Raw genomic sequence first — 27443 nt, forward strand, 5'->3', positions numbered from 1 at the left:
TGGGAGGAAAGAGGGTGGTGATAAGACTCTCTATAGCAACGTGGTGATCGGGGCAGTGATTGGTTGCTCTTTGGAAGGGGGCGTGGAAAGCCTGGGAAGAGGGCGGAGCCAAGATTGCTCTAGACTAGGAGGCTCAGCCAGGCGACCGGAAAGGGTGGGGTTTAGGGTGGGGCGACTTCCTATTTCGATTCTACAGCAATCTTGGCCTTGTCCAGCCGCCGTAAGAGGGGTTGGGCTTGGTCTTCTCCCGCCAATTTAAAGTCGGGCTAGAACCTGAAGACATTAAGGCCGGTTGGTGTCCGAAAGAGCGGCTCTGAACCTGGGAACCTGAGTGTTCCGCTTTAGTTTCTCCAATTGCAGGTGAGGGGGGTGGGGGGTTGTCGCGCTGCTGTAGGGACTGGGAGTGGGTCCAGGTCGAAGTAGCAGCGCCCTCAGCACAGGTTGGGGTGTATTCCCTTCCAAACTCTGGTGGGAGAGGTTGGAGTCGGTTCTTGCTGGTCCCAGCGTCCAGCTGATGTTGATGGACGGTGGTCTAATGGATACTGTTTCATTTCGCTTAATTTGCGAATCTTTTCTTCAGCCAGCAGCCAAAGTGCTCCCACGTCATTAGTTAAATCGTATCACTCAGTCTGCTTAGTGTCTTCTCCCTTGTCCTGAGGATAAACCCAACCTCGAAGTCGTGGATTCGTTTAGCTCCCGCACTGTTAACATTCTCGCCCCAAACTCGTTCCAGCCTTTGAGACTTTGCATAATTGGCTTCTTGCTGTTCGGGTCTCAGCTTAGATATCACATCCTTCCCTTTCCAAACAGGTCCTCCTTAAGAGAACCTCCCCATCCCTTAGCACCGTTTTGTTTACTTGATACACTTCACCTGTTTGTAATTGTTTGTGCGTTTATTAATTTTTTTCGTAGAGAGGGAGTATAACAGGTCATAGCAGGCAAGAGATTGGCGTTTTCTTGTCTCGCTACATCATTTACTCGCTTTAGGTGACCTTGGCCGTTTATTTAATCTCATCTGTAAAATGGGCTGTTGTGTTGACTAAATGAATAAAGCATTCCAAACTATCTTGTATACTCAATACGTGTTAACTATTTTATTTATGACCTTCCTACAAGAATATACAAGTCAAGCCTGGCGGGCGTGGCTCAGTGGTTGAGCATCAACCAGGTCAGGTCACCGTTGGATTCCTGGTCAGGGCCCATGCCCGGGTTGTGGGCTCGGTCCCCAGTAGGGGGCGTGCAGGAGACAGCCGATCAATGATTCTCATCAATGATGTTTCTTTCCCCCTCTCTCCCTCCCCCTCCCTTCCTCTCTAAAATCAATAAGAACATATTAAAAATAAAAGAATATACACTTCATAATGATAAACCCTTTTCTGCCGTCACTATTTTTACAGATGTGGGACACTGAGACCCATAAAAGTATTCACTCCATCCTGCCATTCCTGTTTAAACTCCCACCGGAACACCAGCCCCTAAAACTATGGTCTATTCTGACAAGCTTTCTTTCTGTGTCTTTGCTCACTCTCTTAGTAAGAACTCTTCTCCTGTATTTAAAAAGCTTCTCTAACAAAAGCTCACTGTTGTCCACCTGAAACTAATATGACTTTGTTTGTTAACTCTAATCGAAAAATAGCCCTAGCTGGTTTTGCTCAGTGGATAGAGGGTCAGCCTGCGGACTGAAGGGTCCCGGGTTCAATTCAGGTCAGGAGCGAATGCCCTGGTTGCCGGCTAGATCCCTGGGGCACTCAGGAGACAGCCAATCAATGATTCTCTTTCATCATTGATGTTTCTATCTCTCCCTCTCCCTTCTTTTCTGAAATCAATAAAAATATATTTTAACAAATAAAAACAAAAAAAACTATGACCTTAAATTACCAGTCCAAATATTACTGCTTCCACCAATAGCAATAATAAATTTGCTAACCCTTAAAATGAAGTGCTTGCCATGAACCAAAAATTATTTTGTGAACATTTAAAACTCATAAGAACCTTTCAGGTAGGTACAACTATATTCCTATTCTATAGGTTAGCAAATTGAGAAACAAAGATTAAGTTGCTTGCTAAAGGACAAGTAAATGTGGAAGAGCACATAGTTTAAATAAAAATTTTCCTTCCCTGTGCATACTTCATGTAGATTTTAAAACATATTCTGTTAACGTGTATCAGAACTAGTGTAATTAGCCTCACTGGCGTGGCTCAGTGGTTGAACATCAACCTATGAACCAGGAGGTCACGGTTTGATTCCGTCAGGGCACATGCCCAGGTTGCGAGCTTGATCCCCAGTAGGGAGTGTGCAGGAGGCAGCCAATCAGTGATTATCTTTTATCATTGATGTTTCTCTCTCCCTCTCCCTCTCTGAAATCAATCAAAACAAAATATTTAAAAAAACCCACACAATTGTAGTTATTTGGTTATTGTTCCCCAGCAGTCTTAAAGTCTTAATCCAGGGATTGTTTTGCATTTTTCATCTTAGTATTCTGCTCTGACTCAGACCCCACATAAAATGACTCATATAAATCTTTGTTGAGATGGTTAAGTGACTAAGGTTACAGATATACTCTTTGATCCAACCAGAAACCTAATCCAGGTTTTTCTTCTTTCTCAGTATTGTTCATTTTTGTACAATACTGGAAACAATTTGATATTTATTTGTTACTATTTTTAAATCTCATCTGTCTTCTATGATATAGATTGCCCCATTTTTAAAAATATATTTTTATTGATTTCAGAGAGGAAGGGAGAGGGAGAGATAGAAACCTCAGTGATGAGACAGAATCATTGATCAGCTGCCTCCTGCATGCCCCCCCACTGGGGATCGAGCCGGCAATCCAGGCATGTGCCCTGACCAGGAATCGAACCCTGACCTGATTCATAAGTCGACGCTCAACCATTGTGCCACACTGGCTGGGATAATGGACATTTTTTTAAAGTTCATCTGGAACCTTGCCATCCTAAGATATCCCATTCAATCTGAATTCAGAGCTTTTGTTGTTTTTTTGCTATACTGCTTAAAGGTTTATTTCAAATGAAACCTTGTTATAATTTCAAGCCAGGCACACAAAATGCCAGAAACTCTAGGATGACATTGATAAGATTAGAATTGTTCCTAAACCATTATGTGCTTATATAGTGATAATCATAGCCTTTTCATTTCCCAGCAAACTGGATCTGTTAAACAATATAAATGGGTGTCTAATTTTGCATCTTGTCATAGGGCAGGCAGTGGTTCTCGAATCAAAAACAATCTCCGAAACATGTGGAATGAGATTGAGCTGCTAACAAGTGATGATACAGGAAGTGGGTACCTAGGTGTTGGATCAAGAAAAGAACATGGAACTGCTTTATATCAAGTAGATTTGCTAGCCAAGATCTCCTCTGAAAAGGTAATGATTCTGATGCTGTTATTATTCACAGAATTTTTAGAGTGTTTGATAGGCCAGTAGCTACCTGGTAAATGTTTTGTGAATGAATATAGCACCCTCTCAGGTAATCAAGGTTCAGTTTCAAATTATTGGAAATTTCCATCTGAATTCCCTTTATATCTTAAGATTTGTATTTTCAAACAGAACTTTTCCTAGATCAGGAAGGAAGAAATAAGACTGTCTTTGTTCTCCCATGACATGATTGTCCATGTCGAAAATCTGAAAGAATCGACAAAGAAAACTAATAATAAGTGATTATAGCATGGTTGCAGGATATAAGGTTAATATGCAAAAGTCAGCAGCTCTCCTAGATACCAGCAATGAACAAGTGGAATCTGACATTAAAAATACAATAAAATGAAATCTGTGACCTTGGATTAGGCAAAGCCATTTTAGATAAGATGTTAAAAGCACAAGCAATGGAAAAAGAGAGAAATGTATATTACTAAGTGAAAGAAGCCAATCTGAAAAGGCTACCTACTACGTGATTCTAACCAGACTGTATGATATACTGAGTAAGGAGAAGACAGGAAAAAGATCAGTGGTTGCCAGGTATTGGGGTTGGGAAGGAGGGATGAATAGGCAGAGAACAAGATTTTTAGGGCAGTGAAAATACTCTGTATGGCACCATAAGGATCGCTGCCTGTCATTTGTCCAGACACACAGAATGTACAACACCAAGAGTGAACTGTAACGTAAACCATGTACTTGTGGGTGATTACGATGTGTCAATGTAGGTTCATCCTTTGTAACAAATGTACCATTCTGGTGAGAGATGCTGATTATGGAGTCTACGGATGTGTGGGAGCTGGGGGTATATGGGAAATCCTCAATTTTGCTGTGAACCTAAAATTGCTCTGGAAAAAAGAGTCTTAAAAAAGAGTTCAACAGTTCAAGCAGAGAGAACAGCATGGATTCATCCCTAGAAGGTACAAGCACAGTTCATGTTTGCAATGCCTTGATGTAACTTTTCACTAGGCGAAGAAGCAAGTAAAAGAACATAAGGGGTCAGAATGAGGTGGAGTTTTCAAGAATTACACCTGGAGAAGGTGACCAATGAAGTAGGCATAAAATGAACGATTAGCCTAAAACTTAAGCTATGGAAGAAGACCATAGTTAACATTTATTAAGTATATGCTATTTGCAAGGCTGTCTTCTAAGCCCTTTACATGAATTCATTTAATCTCCAAACAAGCCAGTGTTGTAGATATTATTATTATCCCTATTTTACAGGAGAGTCAGTTGAGACATTTGTCCAGAGTACTCAGCTTTTGCAGTCACCAAACTGTCTGACTGCTTCAGGGTACATATGTGTGGGAAGCTTTAATCAACAGAAGCTGAAAACAGGAGACTCATATTTGGCTTGCATAGTGCTTTTTAAAATGTTGACTTAGCTGCCGATATTTAAAAATCAGAACATTTCACATAAAGATGCAGCTTTTCTTCATAAATTGGAAGATGTGGCCATGCCAGGCATCCCAAAGGGCTTTAATCTGGCTGATTTTGCTCCTTTTTTCTTTCTTCCCATTAATGGAACGCTTCATGAATTTGCCTGTCATCCTTGCACAGGGGCCATGTTAATCTTCTCTGTATTGTTCCAATTTTAATATGTATGCTGCCAAAGCAAGCACTGATTTTGCTCTCTTTAAGTTTATCTCGGCATGTACTTTCCGGCTCACAATACACCACAGTCTCCCTCCCTGTCAAATCCCAGACATTGCCTGCTGGCTCCTATAGGCATGAGATCAATTCGTAGGGAACCAACACTTGTATTTAGGAAACCTTTGCCCTTTCCTAGCAATCCTGGACTATTTCCCTATTTTGTAATCTGAGTGGATTCAATATACACTGTAAAAAGAAAATACTTGACCAATTAGACACATGGGATAAAAAAAAATAGGCCTGTCAGGTTTTAAACTTGTGTACTTGGGACTATGATGCTACTGTTGATCAGTATTGTTAAATGTGTATAAAAATATCTTAATTTACTCATGCTTTTCCCTCCCACAGGCCTCATTAAATCCAAAGATACAAGCATACAGCCTAAGTGATGGGTTTATCATTGTAGCCGACCAGTCAGTGATACTGCTTGACAGTATTTGTAGATTGCTTCAGTTGCATCTTATATTTGGTAAGTTTAACCTACCGTAAAGCAATAAAATAAATTGGAAGTCACGTATTTGCTACCAATTTCTACTGCATTGCCTTTTCTTTATTACCTCTAAGACTCGAAATTGGACTAATTTCAAGAAATTAATCTTGAGTGCCTTTTTTGTGCTGACTTAATTAGACTCAAAAGATATTGGGGTGAACCCTTCTCAGTAGGTCTAAGGGGAAACATACAGGTAAAGCTACAATTTACTTTACTGGCATGGCTTTTGTATTAGAATACAGTAGGAAACAGTTGAGCCCAGTGTGTTCAGGTACTTGAATCTTGTACATAATTTCAGTATCATCAACAGGTATTTGAATATTTTTAGAATGTGTAGCACTACAAAAAGCTTTTTGTGTTAAAGAGTTTTAAATATATGCAAATATGGACTTAAGAGTAAATTAAGAGACAAGTGATTGTGCTGGAAAACAGGTGAAAATATTGTGAAAGCTTTTTCTGAAAATTTGAGGTGTATTGTGAGCCGGAAAGTACAAATGATTGTTGAAGTGTTTGCATAAGAACTGAGACAACAGAAAAGAAATCCAGATATGCTTGTGAGAATGCAATCTTGATCACACTGTGGAGGCAAGACGCTGCTATTTTGTGGGATCTTATTTATCATTTCTACCCTGATGGGTCCACAAAATTCAGTTTCACCAATGAAGTCATGGGCTGTGTTAATGTCTGATACATTTGTAGAAGGTACTTCTACTGAGCCTGGCTGGTGTCCCTCAGTGGCTGAGGGTCGATCTATAAACCTGGAGGTCACGGTTCAATTCCTGGGCAGGGTTGCAGGCTTGATCCCCCGGTGGGGGGATGAGCAGGAGGCAGCCTATCAATGATTCATTGATGTTTCTATATCTCTCTCCCTTCCTCTCTGAAATCATTAAAAATATACATTATTTTAAAAGATACTGCTACTGAGTAATTTCTGTTCTTAAGCAGTTTGCATGCTACTGCTTTTATTCCTTCCCCTTCCCCTCTCAGCCTCCATTTCACTCCCCTAGGCCTCTTGCTGTTGCACAAACAATAACTTCACCTCCTTCAAGTCTTTGTTCAGATCTCACCTGAACACTCTAATTAATACCGTACTGTGCATGACTCCTCTGAGCTCTTTCCCTGCTCTACTTCCCCCCGCTCCAGAGAATTTATTACCATCTTACATGTCACATAATTTTATTATGCTCATTGTTTATTATCTTATTATTGCCTTAAAATTTGAGCTCCATAAAGATAGACTCACATTCTCAGCTATGTGCAGAAGGCCTAGAACAATGCTTAGCACAGAAGCAGTTCAGTAAATATTTGTTGACTGATGAAGTCAGTAGCATTCTTTTTTACTCTAATCACAAATTTTTAAAAAAAAGTATTTAAACAAAGCTTGAATAGTTGACTTGTAATGACAGAATATATAATTTTTTGTTTTTAAAGTAAACATTTTCAAAGGAAGCTAGTAACTTCAATTTCAAATTTTCAGATACGGAAGTGGATGTAGTTGGCTTATGTCAAGAAGGACAGTTCCTATTGGTTGGGGAGAGGAGTGGCAACTTACATTTTATCCATGTGACATCCAAGCAGACATTGCTCACTAATGTAAGACCCTATTATGTTTTTCATTTCTTTTATCTAAATTCTAAATGATCTCTTAGACAAGTAAAAACTTGAGCAAAGCATGACTTAATTTGTGTTTTAAATTAAAAGAATAATGTTGCTCTATTTAAGAATCATACCTTAGAAACATGAAGTAAATGCCAAATTGTAAAACTAAGCTTTGCAAATATTCTTAGTATGCTTGTTCAAAATGGTTTTTCATTTTAAAACTTCAATGTTTGGCAGAGTTATTGCTAATGATAATTGATAGCTCTGTTATTTTAAAGACTATAATTCTTGATTATATTTCTCTGGGCTTAATCTTATATGAAATTAATTTGCAAATAGGCTTTTGTTCAGAAAGCTAATGATGAAGATCAGCGTACCTACCAAACTCTTGTTATTGAGAAAGATGGTTCAAGTGAAGGTAAGTTTTTTTGAAATTTTTTATGTCTTCTGACTAATACCCAATAAAAAAAATCAGATTTATAGTAAATGAATTATGTAAATTCATTATTATGCTACCTACACAGTGTTAAATTTTCTAGTGATGTGATCAATATTATTGTAAGAAACAAGTTTTTATTGTAGTTCCTTTCAGAGACTTAAATGTACTTTTCCTAAATATAATATTCTAAACTATTTTTTACAGTTTTAAGAGTTCTGTAGATCACTAAGGAGACATTATATTAAAAAAAATTTTTTTTGGTGGGTTCTAGCATATTTGTCATATTTCCATTTCAACAAATGTTAACTGAACCTTAATTTATTTTTATATAGTATCTGAGGTTTTTTGTTTTTTCTTTCTGGGAAGTGAATTTTGGTTTATAAAAGTTTCACAGGAGCTAACATTGTTTTTGCAGTTCTTTGTAATTAAGTTTTATCTGTATTATTATTATTTGATGATTAGAATTTAAATGAGTAAATTGACATATTTTTAAGCTAGGTTCAGATCATGGCTTAAACTTTATATTCACGTGCTTTTAGAGAAACTGGATTGATTTTATTTTAATAGGTACCTATTGTATGCTGTTGCTTACAAACAATGGATTTTTTTATATTACAAACATTCAGCTTGTAAAAATTCAGCAAGGTAAGTAATGTATTGTTTTCTTATTATTGATTTGCGGCAATATTTCTTACTAGTCCTCCAGGTAAATTTTTAAATATTCTCTTTAAGAATATTATTTTAGTTCAATTACATTCTATGATACTGAATATACCTGTTAAGTATTTGTAATAGACTTATTCTCCAGTGTTAGGGCTGCAACAGAATCTGAAAAAATATAATTTGTTTATAGCCTCCAAGGAGTGTACAGCTTAGTTAGAGAGACAAGACATACATTAGCATAGTGATAAATGCTTTTTAAATTTTTTTATTACTTATAAGCATTTAATGAACTTCCCTCCCTCCATGTGGCTTCAAGGTGCCAGGACATGGGCCCTACCAACTTAAAAATCTTCTCAGCTCTTCTGCTGAAGAACGAGGCCTTCACTATGACAGGCTGCTGTGGGAGCCTCCCCCCGGCTTTGTGTAGCTGATCGCATCACTTCATTGGTAGGAGCAGCTCCTGCCTTGTTTTCGGCAGCATTTACATGGCTGCTCACTGACCCAGGCCCACAGTTTACCAAGCTCTGGGTCCTCTTTAAGTCGTAATGCCTCATACCAAAAGTAATTTGGGTGATGTTTGTTGAAGTTGATCCTGTGTTGATGATGCAAGCCATCAGCATAAACTCGACCTCCCGGGTGCTTCTGGTGCTTGCCAAAGGGGCCATAGCTGTGGCTCACGTGGCCCCGAGGTTTCCAGGTCTTCCTCAGTCTGGATAGCACGTTGGTGGCTGAAATGCAAGAGGGAGCGATAAATGCTTTTTGATGGAATGAATGAACCCAGAAACAGAAATGACAAAATAAATATTAACAATATAGTTAACAAACTAACTTAACAGTAATTTAGTATGTGCTAAGCGAGTGGTGTGGACCATACATCCCTCTGAGCTAAGAGAGATTGAAGAATTGTTTTGGGGCATGTATTCAACAAATATATATTTTTAAATCTACTATGTGCCAAAAACATGCAAGGTCTGGGGAATACAATAAGTTTTTAAGATACATAGCTCTCCAGTTCAACGAAAGAGGAGTCAAATAAAGTAGTTCTTCCAAAACAGCGTGCAAAGTGATGACTTCACAGGTAGGACTTCAGAGCTTGAATAGGAGAGTTGGAGCCTATTTTAATAGAAGACCCTTTTAATAGGAACGGAAAGGAAGGGAATGTGTAGGAACCTAAGGCAGTCTGGTGGGTGCTCTGAGAACAACAGGTCACAGTTTATATCATTGGTCAAGGGCAAAACTGAAAAGTCACCACTGTCGTATTAATTTCTGACCAGTGTTTTTCTCACTAGACTGCATGTAATTTCACTTTGACCCAGAAGGGGCGACTTGTATGTGCTGTATAGGTTAATACTGTAAGTTTAGCCTGCTTTCTCTCCTTCATACAGCGATTGAAAATGTGGACTTCAATAAAGCAAAAAAGGTAAGAAAATAAAATTGCTTTATCTTCTTAAAACTTAAATTTCATGAAAATTGAGGAGAGGGTTTCTGGATATAATTATCTACTGGTTAAACTTTTGGGAATTAGCATGATATAACATTAATAACATTTCCATTTTTATAAAAATATAGTTCATTGGTTTAAAAAGATTTTTATCAATCTTTTCAAGGCATTTGGACTGTGGAGCATATGTATAACATTCTTATTTTTTAAATTTTGCAGTTACAAGGACAAATCAAGTCCAGTTTCATTTCTACTGAAAAGTATCATACTCTTGGTTGTCTGAGTCTTGTGGCTGGAGATTTAGCAAGCAAAATCCCTATAATCATTGGGGTAATAATTCTTTTTATAAAATGTTTGTTTTTTGTTTCCAAAATATTTTTTCATTAAAACATTGTTTTGGTTAAATTACAAGTTAATTTGTGATGTGTAACAGAAATAGGAATTATAAAATTAAGCTCATAAAATTACTAAGTAAACCTAAGTTTCTATATTGGAAAAATACTGCATCTTTATTTTCATAAATCTCTACCTGAAATTTATGATTTCTTTCAATTATGAGTATAGACAAAAACAACAAATAAAACCTCTACTATTATATTTAAGGAGTAGGCAAAGATTCAGAGTAATTACAGCATTTAACAACATTTTTACTTGCCAAATTTACATGCGAAGTTAAAGTTTACCCCATGGCCAGCCAGTGTGGTTCAGTGGTTGAGTGTCCACCTATGAACTAGAAGTTCACAGTTCGATTCCTGGTCAGGGGATGAGTTGCAGACTCCATATGGGGGGCATGCAGGAGGCAGCCGATCAATGATTCTCTCTCATCATTGATGTTGCTATCTCTGTCTCCCCCTCCCTTCCTCTCTGAAATCAATAAAAATATATTAAAAACATAAAATAAAGTTTAGCCCATGTCTTTAGAGTGAGTTGCCTGAGTATACCACCTTCTTATTAAATATTCATGCGATCACAACAAGTACCAACAGCTCACTGTCCTTTTCATTCTGTTCTGTTGAAAACAGAGGAACTACAAGATGAAAGCAAGTTGGGTTTGAATATACTAAGTATATATTTTGAAATTAGTAATGTGTACAACTTAGGTGTTTCCACTTTAAGGAGAATGCAGCTCTAAGAATGAAATTTGCGACTGATGTGCTGTTGTCACTTCTGTAGGGAACTGGTAACTGTGCAATCTCCAAATGGGAGCCAGATCCTCTCAAGAAAGAAATGACAGTTAAGAATGTTATTGATGCAGAGATTATTAAAGGTAAAATAAGTTAATTAAACTACTTTTGGTAATTATTAGTGAGTTCTAATGTTCAGGTTAATATTCTGAGTCTGGCATTTGAGTCATTGACCAGACCTCTCTGTGAAACAAGGCAGATTAAATTCATAATTTTCCACATACATGACTTTTTCTTGATATGTTGTTGCCTTTGTTACTCTTTTTTTTTTTTTGGAGGTTTTATATTTTGGTAATCATCTAACAAATATAGAAACAGGAATAAATGAGAATGGGAACTTTTTGTCCATAAATATTAGTTTACTATCTAAATATGGCTATATGTAATGCAGAAATATAATCCTTATACACCTTGCTTTCTCTTTTGTAGGTGCAAAGAAGTTCCAGCTGATAGATAATCTGCTTTTTGTTCTTGATGCCGATGTATGTTTTCGACATTTCTCCTTTCATGTTTCTCCTTGGTATTGTGTTTAACACCAAAAATGTTGTCAAATTTACAAAGACACTGACCTTAGCCAGGGTGGATGAAATACTGTCTTGTGTATTATGCTTTATTTTGATATATATATACACACATATATATGTGTGTGTGTGTGTGTATACACACACACACACACACACACACGTATATATATCTCAAAAGAAAAACCCTGAAATGGAAATTTTTAGTCATTAAGAAGACGTGTCAATGAAATGTCTCTCTTGCAGAATGTGCTGAGCTTATGGGATATTTACACTCTAATTCCCATATGGAACTGGCCCTCTCTTCACGTAGAAGAGTTCCTTCTTACCACCGAAGCAGATTCGCCTTCAGTCACGCGGTACGTTGTGATGCTGGTAGTGCTTGCCCTTCTGTTAGGACCAGGTTTCTTACCCAGTTCTGATCTCATCATTCATTATATATCGCATTCTAAATAACACTGTGAACAGACCAACAGGGTAAAGATCATGTCATTGTTGGCCAAACTTATTGAGAAAAAGCAATACGAACCTTCAAGTGATTGTGTTATAGTATCTGTCCAAAATAAATAAGCCAACAGGAAGCCTGCATCTTGCTTGAGTTATGCATCAGATTAAAAATGACTCATAAAAAAGGAAGAGTGTCAGTCCTCTGAACCATAATTGTGTAGAAATCAAGTTCAATGTCATCTGTGTATGAATTTTAATTTTATGCAAGAATGTCACTTTGACTTAGCTTACAAATCTTATATGATTCACTTAACCCTTCTTTTCTCTTTTTTAGGCAAGGGATTACAAATCTCAAATTAGTAGCTCTGACATCTACTAATAAGAAGGTACTAGAAAATTTGTTTCACGTTGTGTTTCCATATTATGTGTTAGAAATAGCATTAATACAAAAGTAGTTGTTAGGTAATGCTCACAACGTATTAGCTCTTAGTTCATGCAGACCCCTCACAAATCAGAAATAACCCTGAAAGAGTTCTTTTTTCCTGTTTAAAAAATATGAATATAAATCCCGGTTCTACATTTTAGTTGGGGCATTTTAGGAATAAAATGTCCACAAGAGAATGTTTATTAAAGTGACGCCTGCCCAGCCAATGTAGCTCAGTGGTTGAGCAGCGACCTATGAGCCAGGAGGTCACAATTCTGTTTCTGGTCAGGGCACATTCCTTGGTTACAAGCTCGATCCCCAGTAGGAAGCGTGCAAGAGGCAGCTGATCCATGATCCTCTCATCATTGATGTTTCTATCTCTCTCTCCCCGCTCCCTTCCTCTCTGAAATCAATAAAAATATATTTAAAAATAAATAAGGTGACTCTTACATAGTTCTGACACTGAAGAATTACATTCATCTTAAATACAAATTATTGAATGGACTTGAGCTATGTGGATTTTCATTCTTCAGATTTGGAAGGTGGGATAGAACATAATTTTATATGTAACATTTACGTAATACAGTAACAGACTTACTTATAAAATTAGTTTTCGCAAGTTGCTCTGTACCAAGTGCTTTAATCTGTGTCCTTGATTGTGAAGTGCTGACTTGTGCTTGGAGGTTATATTGACCTACTAAATTAATTGCTCTACTTTTTTTTTTTCCCAGATGAAAAATTTCATGGTCTATTCATTACCTATGATGGAAATAATGTACTCTTTGGAAGTATCTGGTGTTTCTTCTCTGGTCCAAACAGGAATTAGCACAGTAAGTTGATATACATTTTGAACTACTTTATATTTTAAAAATTAAGAATAACTAAGCTAAGCCTGAGTGGAATTTAATGGAATACCTGAATAGGTCACAGGTTTATAACTATTGTTATCAGATAGCCTCAAATACACTTGCCCAAGGTCAGTCTTCATTTAAAAAAAAATAAAGTAAAATATCAGTCAACTGCACATTTCATTTTCTTGTGTCTTCACAAGAAATTTAGATGATAACTGGAGGCAGGGAGATATTGCTTTTATTTATTTAATTTTTAACTGTGATCATTAAAAACATTTTTAATTGCCCATACCATGACCTATCACCCCTAAGTACTTCAGCAGGTATCTCCTAAGAATAAGGCCATTCTTCTGCAACACAGTTATCACATTTACAAAATTTAACTATTATGAATTATACCATCCACATTCAAATTTTACCAATTGTGGCAAAGCTATTTTTTTTTTAAGCTATATTTTTTTCTGATCCGGGATCCAACCAAGAATCACGTATCGAATTTCGTTGTCATGGTCACATGCTAGTCTACTTAAATCTGAACCCTTCCCTGATCTTTTTAGTCTCCTACGACATTGACATTTTTTGAGTCCTAGGTTGCTGTGTTATAGAATATCCCTCTATTTGGATTTGTTTGTTCCATCATGATTAAGGTCATGCTAATCTTTTTTGGCAAGAATACTGCATAGATAACATTGTGTCCTAGCTGCATTACATTAAGGGGCTCGTGTCCATTTGTCCTGCTTTGGTGATGTTACATTTGATGACATAGTTAAGACAGCTATGCCAGACTTCATTGTAAAGGTACCTTTCGCCCTTTGTATGTAGTAAGTTGTTTCTGTAGTGTTATTTTGAGACTATGGGAATATTCTTTTCCCCAACAGTTTTCCCAGTGATTTTAGAATTTCGTTGATAACCTTTACCTAAACCAATTGTTACTCTAGTAACTATAAAATGAATTAATTCTGACCCTACCTGGTTTGGCTCAGTAGATAGAGCATAGGCCTGTGGACCGAATGGTCCTGGGTTTGATTCTAGTCAAGGGTACGTACCTCAGTTGCAGGATCTTCCCGGCCTTGGTCAGAGCTTGTGCAGGAGGCAACCAATCGATGTGTTCTCTCACATCGATATTTCTGTCTTTTCCCTCTCTCTTCCACTCTCTCTAAAAATCAATGGAAAAATATCCTCGGGTGTGAACTAAAAAATACCATAATAATAAAAGTTAAAAAAAGAAAAAGAAAATGCGAAGACTCCTGTTACTATTTTAAAAAATGAATTAATTCTGTACACTAATTTTAAATATGTTTTTGTTATTGTTGTAGGATACCATATACCTTCTGGAGGGAATTTGCAAAAATGATCCAGAGTAGGTCATGCTTTGTTTCATCAGATAAGTTGTTAAATAACAGCTAAGTTAAATTTTACTTATTAATATGAAATGATAAATGTACTTAGAGTGAAAACTTTTTTTCAGGCTCTCTGAAGACTCAGTCTCTGTTTTAGTACTCAGATGTCTTACAGAAGCTTTACCAGAAAACAGGTAACTTCTCATTTTCTTTTAAGCCTTATCCCTTAATGAAAAACGTAAATCCCGTGATTAATAAAAAATTTTACCAACATTTTTCTCCCCACTTAACAGATTGAGTCGGTTACTTCACAAACACAAATTTGCTGAAGCCGAGAGCTTTGCCATTCAGTTTGGTCTGGATGTTGAGGTAATCACGCGTGAATTTATTTGTTCATTGAAAAACATTTTTTTCATGTACCAGATGCTAGAGAGACAGCATTTTTGGCTTCAAGGTACTTGATGTGGCGTATTTATATTGCAGCTTGTTTACAAGGTAAAATCAAATGATATATTGGAGAAACTTGCGTTGAGTTCTGTGGACACCAGTGAGCAGACGGAATGGCAGAAACTTGCAGAGGAGGCTAAGGAGACGCTACATAAAATCCAGGTGTGTTTTCCCTGCCATGTGCGAGGGTGTTTGGGTTGACAGATTGGTCAGTGTTAGGTCACCTTCCTATGTCTGGCATTTATGCAACAGGACGATGAATTTGTGGTGAATTACTGCTTGGAGGCTCAGTGGATAACCTATGAAACGACCCAGGAAATGCTAAATTATGCCAAAACCAGGGTAAGTTTTCATAACATTTAAAACATGTTAGTTTGTCTTATGCAAAACAAATAATTTCAAAAATAATGAATTCTTTTTCTATCATAGGCCTTTAAAAAAGTGTATTTTTGCTGTTGATTGTTCTGCTCAGTGACCTTTGAATACCACTGCTAGTCATATTCCTTAAAATCCAGGTGTAACAGATGGGCAAAACGTTGTGAGCTTTTTTTCATAAAAATGCATTGTTTTTTTAAGATATGTCATTTCTTTATTGTTCACTGTTTATTTCAAAGTTTGATGCAATTTTATTTTTAGAGAGGATTTTTCCTTTAATTCACAAAATGTTCATCTTTCATGAAAAACCTAACAGATATTCTGTGTTTCTTGTTCATCTTAGCTTTTGAAAAAAGAAGACAGAACTGTTCTTGTCTATTCTTATGGCTTAAAAGAGGTAATTCCATTATATTCATGGATTAATTTTCGAGTGAATATACCTTTACAGTACAGTCAGGCACCACTTAATGGTCCTCAAAAATGTGTCATTAGGTGATGTGGTCATTGTGCAAACACCACAGGGTGCACTTACACAAACCTAGATGGTACAGGAGCATTTGCAATCTTGCTCCCTGGCATATGTCATCAGTTTGGCTCAAATAAATTCTTAAAAAATTAAACACACACCACAAAACCCTAGGTGCGGCACAGTCTACTCTATCGTATAGCCCGTTGCTCCTAGACTACAGCCTGTGCAGCATGTTACTGTTCTGAGTGCTGGAGGCCGTTTTAACAACAGCAGTGAGTGTTTCCGTATCTAAACATAGAGAATGTGCAGTGAAAATACTGTATAAAAGATAAAAACCAGTACCTCTCTAGGGCACTTTCCGTGGGTGGAACTTACAGGATTGGAGGTTGCTCTGGATGAGTCAGTAAGTGAATGGTGATGAGTGTGAAAACCTAGGACCTTACTGTCCACTACTGTGGACTTTGGAAACACTGCACAGTTAGGCTTTACGCAGTGCATAAAACAACATGAGATGGAATTCAGCACAAGAGAAAGTGATGCAATCAAGAGCTGCAGTAAACACAGCATGGATGAGGCTGCTGCTGGCATAAAGTGGCATACTGTTTTACAGCAAACTTTTTTTTCTTTTTATTGAACTTATTGGGGTGACACTGGTTAACAAAATTATACAGGTTTCAGGGGCACAATTCCACATCACATCATCTATACACTGGATTGTGTATGTGTGCTCAAGTCAAGTCTCCATCGCCATTTGTCCCCCCTATGCCCTCCTCCAGCTCCCCCCACCTCTCCTTCCCCACACTGTTGTCCATGTCCTTGAGTTTTTCCTCTTTTTTTTTTTCTCAATGCCTCCACCACCCACCCACTCAGCCTCCCAAGCCCCCACCCCTCACCCCATAGCTGGCAGTCTGCTCTCTATCTATGGTTCTGTCTCTCTTTGGCTTATTAGTTCATTTTGTTCATTAGATTCCACATATGAGTGAGATCATATAGTACTTGTCTTTCTCTGACTGGCTTATTTCATTTAACATAATGCTCTTCAGGTCTATCCATGCTGTTGCAAAGAGTAAGATTTCCTTCTTTTTACTTTTTTTGCATCCAAGTAGTATTCCATTATGTAAATGTACCACAACTTTGGATCTACTCATCTACTGATGGGCACTTGGTGCAGCAAACTTTTTTGTTTTAATAGGTTTTCATTGATTTTTAGAGAGAGGAAGGGAGAAGGATAGAGAGATAGAAACATCGATGAGAGAGAGGAACATCATTGATTGGCTGCCTCTGCACTCCCCCCACTAGAGATTGAGTCCGCATCCCGGGCATGTGCCCTGACTGGGAATCGAACTGGCAACCTCTTGGTTCCAGGGTTGATGCTAAACCACTGAGCCACACCAGCCGGGTGCCAGCTGTTTTTAGATAAGTAGAAAGAGTACACTAAAATAACAATAAAAAGTAAGTATAGTTAAATACATAAACTAGAAACATAGTCATGTATTATCATCAAGTATTATGTATTGTACATAACACATGTACTGTATTTCCATATGACTGGCAGTGCAGTAGATTTCTTTCCACCAGCATCACCACGAACATGTGGGTAACGTGTTGCACTATGATGTCACTAGGCTATAGGAATTTTCCAGTTCCGTTATAATCTTACAGGACCACATCGTATGTGTGGTCTGTCATTGACTGAAATATTATGCAGCTCATGACTATATTTTTCAATTAGAGATAGGCCTGTAATATTTTTCAAGAGTAACTTACTCTAATACTTGTTTCCTTACCTGCAAAATGGGAATAATAATAATAGTACTTAATAAGGTTATTTTGAGGTCAAATGAAATTATTTAGATAAATCATTTTTTGCATAGTGCCTGGCACCTGTTAAGCCCGCAAATAAATGTCAACTGTGGTGATGATTGTTATGGTACAAAGAGTGTGTGTGTGTATACATGTGCATATGTATTTTTGAACTCTCAAAGTAAATTTTTGGTATAATCTAGCTAGGTTTTACCATGAGGGCATTTATAAATTAGAAAACTAATTGATTTTGAAGGCACCCAAAATTAATGTGCAAATGGCTTCCAGTTTTGCAGTTTTATTGTATTGAATGTGATTGGAAACATTTCCTTTATTCCAACTCTTTTTTGTTTTGTGTTAAATAAGGCAGTCATATTTATGGGAATTGACAAGATGAGACTTTGTGTAAGCCTTCTCCAACAGAAGGTCTAATTTTTTAATATTATTGCACACAACATGCAGATGATCAGGTTATTCCTTTTTAGGTTCTAAGGGCTCATGAAAAGTTGACTACGTTTTATGGAGCATTTGGACCAGAAAAATTCAGGTTTGTGCATTCCTCCTTTTTAATGTTTAGATTGTGAATTAGATTTAAATTTGGAATGTCAAAAGAGATACAGTATTGCTATGAATGAATTATGTTTCTGAGGATGGAAAATATTTGTCCCTGCTAAGCTTTAGGCACTTCCTAATCATGTATGGGAATTGATTCATTGGAAAGGCAAATTTAAATGCATATAGCTTTTGCCTTAGCAATTTTACATCTGGAAATAGATTTTATTAGATATACTAACATGTGCACCAAGAATATTATTATTTACAAATATAACTACCTTAAAGATCACACCAGTGTGTTTATCAGGATAAATGAAAATGAAGGGAAGATGTATTTTTTTTCCTTGTGGCTAGTCATTTATTCCAATACTCTCATTAAATGACGTACATTTTCAATGCCGATTGAAATGTTCCCTTAATCAAGTGCTAAAAATCTCACATGTATTAAAGTCTGTCTCTGGACTTTAATTGTATTCAGTTGATCTCATCTTCCTTTTCACTCACCAGTATTCAATAGTTTTAACTTAGGTAGTTTTTTTTTTTTTTTTACATATTTTCAGGATTTGGAAGGCTATTTTCTCATGGTTGTATTTTTTTCTTCTTCTGGATGACATTTGAAATCAGAATCAGCTTACGCAGTTTACAGAAATCTTTGTTTTATTTTATTTTATTTTATTTTTAAAAAAATATATTTTATTGATTTTTTTACAGAGAGGAAGGGAGAGAGATAGAGAGCTAGAAACATCGATCAGCTGCCTCCTGCACACCCCCCACTGGGGATGTGCCCGCAACCAAGGTACAGGCCCTTGACCGGAATCGAACCTGGGACCTTTCAGTCCGCAGGCTGACGCTCTATCCACTGAGCCAAACCGGTTTTGGCAGAAATCTTTGTTTTAATTGGGAATGTGCTGAAACTAACATCAATTTGGGAAGAACCGGCATCTTTACAATATTTAATCTTCCTAGTTAAGGACAATATGTGTCTTTCTACTCATTCTCTCCTGGTTTTTTTTTTATGTTCCTGAGTGATATCGATTCACTCATCTTTATATAAATTTTGTACATTTTTTGTTTAAACTTTATTTTATCTTTTTTTCTCTACTATTACAAATGGGACTTTTCCCCCTCATATTTTCAAAAGAACATAGAGAAGTATTAAAATTAATTTTTACCCAGCTGCCTTACTGAATTTATTATTCATGGCAATATTTCAATTGCTCTGTTCTTTCCAAGTATATAATTATGTATTTGAATAAGGATAATTTTGCATCATTTTTCCCCCTTGCTTAAGTTGATTGAGTGGTACTTATAAAATAATAAATAACGGTGGTTAATAGGTATCCTGCTCTTGTTCCTGACATTAGTGGAAATACCTGTATGAATTTTTTTTAAGTACAGATAGTATATAAAGAACACTCTCATTCCTTTAAAAATTAAAAATGGTGGCTTGTGTATGTAGTCATTATCTCAGGAAGGACCTGCAAGAAGAGGCATGACTTCCAGGGACGATACAGGAGGCTCATAGGTCAGAGATAAGAAGGAAATTTATTTTTCACTGTTTAGTCTTTGGAACTTTTTAATAACTTTTTTTTGGGGGAAACTAGTTAAAATGCATAGTGATATCCACTTGTACGAATAACCTTAATATATTTTTTTAAATAGTAATTTTTTTCCTCTCTGACTTGGCAGTGGTAGTTCTTGGATTGAATTTCTGAATAATGAAGATGACCTCAAGGATATTTTTTTGCAGCTAAGAGAAGGAAACCTTGTTTGTGCACAGTACCTTTGGCTTAGACATCGGGTAATACATTTTGCTTTTTTTTTTTTTTTTCTTAATGGCTTCATAACCCCTAAGATGGGTGATTGAATCAGTGCTGGGAACTAACACGATGGCAAATGCAACTTGGCAGTGGGATTTTTTCACATTGATAAAATATGACCTGCCCCAGAGTAAACTATCCTGTGATGATATTAACTCAGAGGAAATATTACAGAGGCTCAGTACATGAATTCGTGCACAGGTGGGGTCCCTTGGCCTGACGGCTGTGAGGATGGACTGCGGGAGGTTGGCTGGCCATGGAAGATTGGCTGTGGGAGTGCAGTGACCATGAGGGGGCAGCTCCTGCATTGAGCATCTGCCCGCTGGTGGTCAGTGCACATCATAGTGACGGGTCAACCGGCCGTAAAAGTCGCTTAGGCTTTTATATATATAGATAGATAATTGGAGCTTACTTTATCTCATCAGCCAGAGTCTAATTAACTCCTAAACTTAGCTCAAAAGCAACCTTTTATTAAGTGATTTATTGATGGGCTTTTAAAAAAAATTTATCTTTATTGTTGAAGGTTTTACAGATTTCCCCTTTTTCCTCCACTGTCCCCTGACCATGGGCTTCCTTATGTAGCACTGATGGAGAAGGTATTTCTATTGCAGTCCAGATTGTGGTAAATGGAAAATTGTTGGCATATAAAGTTAGGTCCAAAAAGGAGTTATCTGGTGTGATGTCATCAGTTGACACATTGCTAGGATCTGTATCGTCATGTCCAATTACGTTTTCCTTGGAAGGCCACCCATACCAGTTCCTCTGCCACTTAATTTGTTATTTGGAATTTTCTGACATGAGATTCGTGGAATTTGTGGCTCCCGGCTCAAATCATTTGTCTAGTAAATCACCTTTGATGCTCGTCAAAATAGTAAAATAATTCTTGAAATGACTTCCTAAGAGGTCTTTCCTTTTTGGGAGGCTGTCAGTTTCAATTTGGCAGATAAACCTTAATTTCTCACTCTGTATGATTTAGGCAAACTTTGAAAGCAGATTTGACGTGAAAATGCTTGAGAACTTGCTCAACTCGATTTCTACACCAGTCTCTTTGCAAAAGCTCTGTCCCTGGCTTAAAAATGATGTGATCCCGTTTGTAAGAAGGATTGTACCGGATGGACAGGTGAATTGCCTTTAGTATTTCCACTTTTGGTGACTCCGTGTTTTTTTTTACATCATATCATTGAACATTAAGTCACATAACACCAGTTCATTTTACTGTCTCTTTTGAAAGATTATCATGGATGTTTTAAGTTATTTTGGTGATTAAGTAATTGAGTATTATATTTGTAAATGATATATCTATTCCAGAAAATTCTTGCAAAATGGTTGGAGCAAGCAGCCAGGAACCTTGAATTAACTGATAAGGTAATTTGTATAATTAGCATTGAAAATGCATTTAAGACTCTCCCAGTGGCATAAATCATTATTTTTAATGGTTTGTAAAATTTTTTAAAGGCAAACTGGCCAGAAAATGGACTTCAACTGGCAGAGGTATTTTTTACAGCAGAAAAACCGGATGAGATGGGATTGGTGTCCTCCTGGCATTGGATTTCCTTGGTATGACATGGAAAACACACTTGGTGATAAAACATTCATTCATGTTAAAGGGTTTATCTATATGTACTAGAAATATACCCATTTCTGCAATTTTCTGTTTTCTTTTCTTTGGATGGGTACTTTTAAAATCCCTAAAAAGGAAAATTTGCTTTCTTTTTCTTCCTGCTTTTTCTGTTATAACTTCAACCTATCTTAATGCACTCTTTTTCTCTATTGAACTAACCAACAGGGAACCAATATATATTTTACTTCTTATTTATTTTAGAGAGAAAAGAGGAAGGGAGAGTGAGAAAAAAACATGGATTTGTTGTTCCACTTATTAATGCATTCATTGGTTGATTCCTGTATGTACCCTGACAGAGCAATCGAACCCACAACCTTAGTGTATCAGGATGATACTCTAACCCAGTGGTTGGCAAACCGCGGCTCTGTTGACTAATAAGTTTGCCGACCACTGCTCTAACCAATTGAGCTACCTGGCCAGGGCCGGAAACAATATATAAACATACTCCTAAGTAGTATACTGGGGATTTCCTACATTAGAAGCATTTCACATTGCTTTATAAAACAAACCTTACTAAAACATTAGGATTTGTTTTCAAAGGCTATGTCAATCAGACTTCTTTACTTAACTGAGTGAGCTACTCCCAGTTCTGAATGCTTATCTTAGACATTTCAGCAGCCATTATGGCTTAAGTACCAATGAATTTTTTTAATGAAAATTGAAAAAAATCTGGGACTTTCCGGCTGTCTGAAAAATAAAGCAATGCTGAAAGGGAACGTAAGATCAGGAATACTGATGTTAATTTGAAGTTAATGAACTGAATTTATTGTTTGGCTTCTAAATTTCTTTTTAAAAAATATATATATTTTATTGATTTTTTTACAGAGAGGAATGGAGAGGAAGAGGAATAGAGTGTTAGAAACATCAATGAGAGAGAAACATCAATTCAGCTGCGTCCTACACACTCCCCACTGGGGATGTGCCCGCAACCAAGGTACATGCCCTTGACCAGAATCGAACCTGGGACCCTTCAGTCCACAGGCCAACGCTCTATCCACTGAGCCAAACCACTTAGGGCAGGCTTCTAAATTTCTTAAGTTCATTTCTTTTCCCCTTCAGGTCTAAAAACTAGAAAGCATACATTATATTGGGGGCTGGGGGGAGTTCATTCTTTGTTTTAAAAATTTGTTGGTATGCCATAATTTCGTTTATAAACATATGTGACATTTCAGCTTAGTTTCAACTCTGAAGTATTAAGTACTTAGTTATCAGAGGTATGACCTTACTTGAGGTTAAAATGTATGTTATGAAATTGAATTTATTTAAATTTCTGGAGCCCAAAAAATAGTAAATGTCCTCCTACTTTCTGATATAACAAGTTCTTATTAATTGTACTTATTGATTACATACTGTTAAAAATAAAATGGGAATTTTTTATATAAGTTTCAAGCAGTGTATTGATGTATATAATCAGTACATATTACTAGTATATATAGTTGTCGTTACAATATATTTTCTGCAGAAGAGCATTTTCTTTTTGCTATAAAACATTACTTTATCTTTTCCCTGTTAATTGCCTTTTACCAATATTGAAAAGTCCTTATACATAACTTTAAAAAATGTCTGGTCACGCTCTAGCTGGTTTGGCTCAGTGGATAGTGCATCGGCCTGCGGACTAAAGGATCCCGGGTCCGATTCTGGTCAAGGACACATGCCCGGGTTGTGGGCTCAATCCCCAGTAGGGGTGGTGCAGGAGGCAGCCGATCAATGATTCTCTCTCATCATTGATGTTTCTATCTTTCTCTCCCTCTCCCTTCTCTGAAATCAATAAAAAATGTATATTTAAAAAAAAATGTTTGGTCATGATCAATACAGATAGGACACTGAGGGCCATCTAAATGATGCTTATGTACCTAAGTATATTACACTAATAATAATTTTCTGTATTTTTTAAGAAAGAAAATTTCAGATTTCTGTCAGATTCTGATCTGTTAATTTGTACTAGTTAATTAGTTAAAATCCTACAATATTTAAAGTACATAATCATGGCCATTTCACATTTTGTATAAAATAATTCTGACCTTTTTGCATATTTCCCTCACGCTTTTATTTCAGAAGGATTATGAGAACACGGAGGAAGTGTGTCAGTTAAGGACCCTGGTAAATAACTTGCGGGAGTTGATCACATTGCACAGGAAATACAACTGCAACTTGACCCTCTCTGATTTTGAGAAGGTAAAAGTCTAGGTTTATCAACATTACTTTCTACCATAGCCAGGATGAGTCAAGTTTGCATTTATACCGTCTTTTTTGGCATCCAGGAGACTACAACCACCATTGTGTTCCGAATGTTTGACAAAGTGTTGGCGCCAGAGCTTATTCCTTCCACCTTAGAGAAGTTTATAAGAGTTTACATGAGGGAACATGACTTGCAAGAGGAGGAACTCCTTCTCCTGTACATAGAGGTAACTTTTCCTTACGTCTAGTCTGTTTTCTTGCATCTATGCAGTGTGTGACTGCATTAAGTTTTAATACGATGTATTATTAAGTCCTTTAAGTTAAACATTTAATGCTTTACCATTAGGATTTGTGCAGATTATTGATTAAGAATGTGGGTTAACTCTGTTATTGATTGACTGGTAATCTTGAACAAAACAGGATAATATTAGGGCTTTCTACAAATGGTTATTGTGAGATAATAGGAGCATGAGCTCGATAAATATCAGCAGTTACTTTTTGTAGACATTAATAAAGGTGCGGTAATCTTATTTATAGATTCTTCAAGAATGTTTCCTTCATAAGTTTTCTGTGCCATGTAAAACTGAAGGTCAAGGTTTTAGCAATACTATGTTGTATTTTTTTACCATTGCTAAGTAGAAGTTTTTGTGTTTTTCACATATCCATAAAAGTTATTTGTATCTATATGTGTGTTTTACTTTTTTGTTGTTGTTTTAGTCAGAGTTTTAAATTTAAAAATATATGTGCTGCCCTAACCGGTTTTGCTCAGTGGATAGAGCATCGGCCTGCGGACTGAAAGGTCCCAGGTTCGATTCTGGCCCAGGGCATGTACCTTGGTTGCGGCCACATCCCCAGTAGGGGGTGTGCAGGAGACAGCTGATTAATGTTTCTCTCTCATCAATGTTTCTAACTCTCTATCCCTCTCCCTTTCTCTCTGTAAAAAATCAATAAAATATATTTAAAAAATAAAAATATATGTGCTTATCCCTCATTAGGATTTATTGAAGAGATGTAGCTCAAAGTCCATGTCACTCTTTGAGACAGCATGGGAAGCAAAAGCCATGGCAGTCATAGGATGTTTATCTGACACAGACGTGAGTACATGGTGACCATGCAGTTTCCTTCTCAGCATTGCACCTTTTCTTAACACTTACCTTCTCGTCAGAAAAGAATTTGTGTACAATGGAAAAGGGATAGAAATAATTTAAAAACCATCCATAGTTCTATTTTCTTTAATTATGAAAATTAAAAGTGAACATTTTCTTATTCCCACCCAAGAAGAACCACCATAGACAATTGGATGCATTTGGTTTCTCAAACATAGAGACATTTGAAAAATACATTACAATATGCCTTTATTTCTACTGCACTGTTATTAAGCACTATTATAAAATATGAATAAAAAATGCATGAAAAAATATTTTTAAACACAGTCTGTAGAAATAGAGTTATATGACTTAATTTCCAGCAGAGAAAATATTTTTTTAAATATTAACATTGCCCTTTATGTGTGAAAATCAGAAGGAAGGTATACTTTTGCAGTCATACAGTAGATGTAGGACCTCTGTTGTAGATTAGGCAATGTCATTAATTTGCATGACCTCCCAGGCTACTCACTGCCCTGTGTGTGTCTTTGTAGCTCATATTCGACGCTGTGCTTAAGATGATGTACGCAGCCGTGGTTCCCTGGAATGCGGCGGTGGAGCAGCTGGTGAAAAAGCACTTGGAGATGGACCACCCCAAGTAAGATGAAAGCCCAAACACCTTTGTTGGTGTTGGATAAGCCTCGTGTGTTGAGTTGACAGTCATTTCTGGTGTTCTGTCCTTTACCGTGTCCCCTGGCATTTCATTAAAGAAGATAATCCATGTTAATACCAATAAATTTACATTTAGGGTCAAGTTATTACAGGAGAGTTACAAACTAATGGAAATGAAAAAACTTTTACGAGGCTACGGAATAAGGGAGGTGAACCTCTTAAACAAGGAAATAATGGTAAGTACAATGAAGAATCTTTGGACCCCATTTCTAGGGCAATCTGGAAAATTTAATGAGAATTTCATGTTCTTCAAGGTAGTAGAGTTAGGTTCTCCACTAACTTCCTTTTGTCAAACAGAACGTTGATGGGGCATTTAATTGTTTATTAGAGTAGAGAGGACAACAGATGGTAAATTAAGAAACTAAATGAATATATCAAATCATCACATTGTACACCTTAAATATATACTATGTTTAATTTTTCATTTATAGCCCAATAAAGCTGGGGTAGGGGGAGTTGGGCAGGACTGTCATAAAAGTCAGAATGTAAATTATTTTTTAATGTTTCATACAGCTTAGTTTTTTACTGCCTTATTTTAATTTATTTTCTTAATTTTTATTTTTTAAATAAATTGATTTTACAGAGAGGAAGGAAGAGTGATAGAGTTAGAAACATCAATGAGAGAGAAACCGATCAGCTGCCTCCCGCACGTCCCCCAGTGGGGATGAGCCGGCAACCATGCTCTTATCCAGAATCAAACCCGGGACCCTTCAGTCCGCGGGCAGATGTTCTATCCACTGAGCTAAACTGGTTAGGGCGCTGCCTTAGTTTAATGAATACTTTACCTTTTGAACGGATAATTTTTGGGTTCTCTGTGAGATTTTATAACAAAGAAATTAATGTATATATTGTGTCTATTTCAGAGGGTGGTCAGATACATTCTCAAACAAGATGTCCCATCCTCCTTAGAAGATGCTTTGAAGGTGGCCCAAGCGTACATGTTGCCTCCTGATGAAATCTACAGTCTGAGGATTATAGACCTGATAGATAGAGACCAGGTATGAAAGTTTCATAGTGTCCTTTCTTTCCTATGGTTACTTTGTTAGCAAAACCATTAAAAACTCAAAACAACCAAATTATCTACATAGATTAACACAAGATAAAGTTATACCACGATAAAAACATTGACTGTTAGGTTGACCATGTTTTTCATATCTGTAGGTTCTGTAAAGTGTTTTGTGAATAGCTAATGGATTTTCATACTCTTTACTACTTAACAAAACTCAGATTCATGTCTTATATTTTCTGTGGTACCCTTTGATTCCAGAATAGGATATGGGCTTTTTATTTTTATTCATAAGTGTCGTTATTTTTCTATAATTCAATAAGCATAAAATTACAAAGTACAGAGAGTGGTATTTTAATTTAATTTCTTTGTTTGCTATCATCAACAGAATGTTCATATTTTTATCTTATCGTAATCTAGTTTTCAAAATATCATTTTATCTTTAAATAGAAAATGAGAAGTAAGTCCCAACTGGTTTTTTTGCACAAAGGTGTCAGCTGTTTTTTCTTCCTTCAAACACTACTTACAGGGTGAGGACTGTGTCCTTTTGCTGAGGTCTCTGCCTCCAGAGGAAGCTAAGAAGACTGCAGAAAGAGTCATTATATGGGCACGATTGGCAATGCAAGAAGAACCAGATGGTTCTAAAGAGGTGAGGTTTTCACTGAATAAAATGTAGATAAATCCAATTTTTATGGAGAGGAAGCAATAGGGTATAAGTACAAATGTGAATATCTGCTCTTCTCACTGCTAGAATGGCCTAATATAAAAATTCCTGTGTCAATGCACTATATAGAAAAAAGCCAGCTGGCCGGTGTTGCTCAGTGGTTGAGCATCAACCCATGAACCAAGAGGTCACCTGTTGGATT

The 27443-nt window shown here is 36.7% G+C and overlaps 1 protein-coding gene across 2 annotated transcripts in view; it reads left to right on the top strand.

Annotated features, from left to right (window-relative positions):
- The first annotated feature begins 233 nt into the window (after window positions 1-233).
- Window positions 234-27443, top strand: part of KNTC1 (kinetochore associated 1) — a 62180-nt gene continuing 34970 nt past the window's right edge. The window contains exons 1-31 of one of the 2 annotated variants that reach the window (XM_079762721.1): window positions 234-360; window positions 3218-3386; window positions 5436-5556; window positions 7055-7170; window positions 7516-7594; window positions 8183-8260; window positions 9664-9698; window positions 9939-10049; window positions 10893-10986; window positions 11333-11385; window positions 11671-11783; window positions 12206-12257; window positions 13027-13125; window positions 14463-14506; window positions 14615-14680; window positions 14780-14855; window positions 14970-15095; window positions 15186-15275; window positions 15652-15705; window positions 18066-18127; window positions 19825-19936; window positions 20932-21075; window positions 21264-21320; window positions 21411-21512; window positions 23632-23751; window positions 23838-23981; window positions 24750-24848; window positions 25394-25497; window positions 25648-25747; window positions 26435-26569; window positions 27107-27226. In XM_079762721.1, the coding sequence (XP_079618847.1) occupies window positions 3258-3386; window positions 5436-5556; window positions 7055-7170; window positions 7516-7594; window positions 8183-8260; window positions 9664-9698; window positions 9939-10049; window positions 10893-10986; window positions 11333-11385; window positions 11671-11783; window positions 12206-12257; window positions 13027-13125; window positions 14463-14506; window positions 14615-14680; window positions 14780-14855; window positions 14970-15095; window positions 15186-15275; window positions 15652-15705; window positions 18066-18127; window positions 19825-19936; window positions 20932-21075; window positions 21264-21320; window positions 21411-21512; window positions 23632-23751; window positions 23838-23981; window positions 24750-24848; window positions 25394-25497; window positions 25648-25747; window positions 26435-26569; window positions 27107-27226 (2835 nt within the window). In that variant the 5' untranslated portion in view covers window positions 234-360; window positions 3218-3257. Of the gene's footprint in view, window positions 361-3217; window positions 3387-5435; window positions 5557-7054; window positions 7171-7515; window positions 7595-8182; window positions 8261-9663; window positions 9699-9938; window positions 10050-10892; window positions 10987-11332; window positions 11386-11670; window positions 11784-12205; window positions 12258-13024; window positions 13126-14462; window positions 14507-14614; window positions 14681-14779; window positions 14856-14969; window positions 15096-15185; window positions 15276-15651; window positions 15706-18065; window positions 18128-19824; window positions 19937-20931; window positions 21076-21263; window positions 21321-21410; window positions 21513-23631; window positions 23752-23837; window positions 23982-24749; window positions 24849-25393; window positions 25498-25647; window positions 25748-26434; window positions 26570-27106; window positions 27227-27443 lie in introns of both variants that reach the window. The other variant, XM_079762722.1, reaches the window with a different exon arrangement.

Source organism: Cnephaeus nilssonii (assembly GCF_951640355.1).
Source record: "Cnephaeus nilssonii genome assembly, chromosome: 22".
NCBI classification, from domain to species: domain Eukaryota; kingdom Metazoa; phylum Chordata; class Mammalia; order Chiroptera; family Vespertilionidae; genus Cnephaeus; species Cnephaeus nilssonii.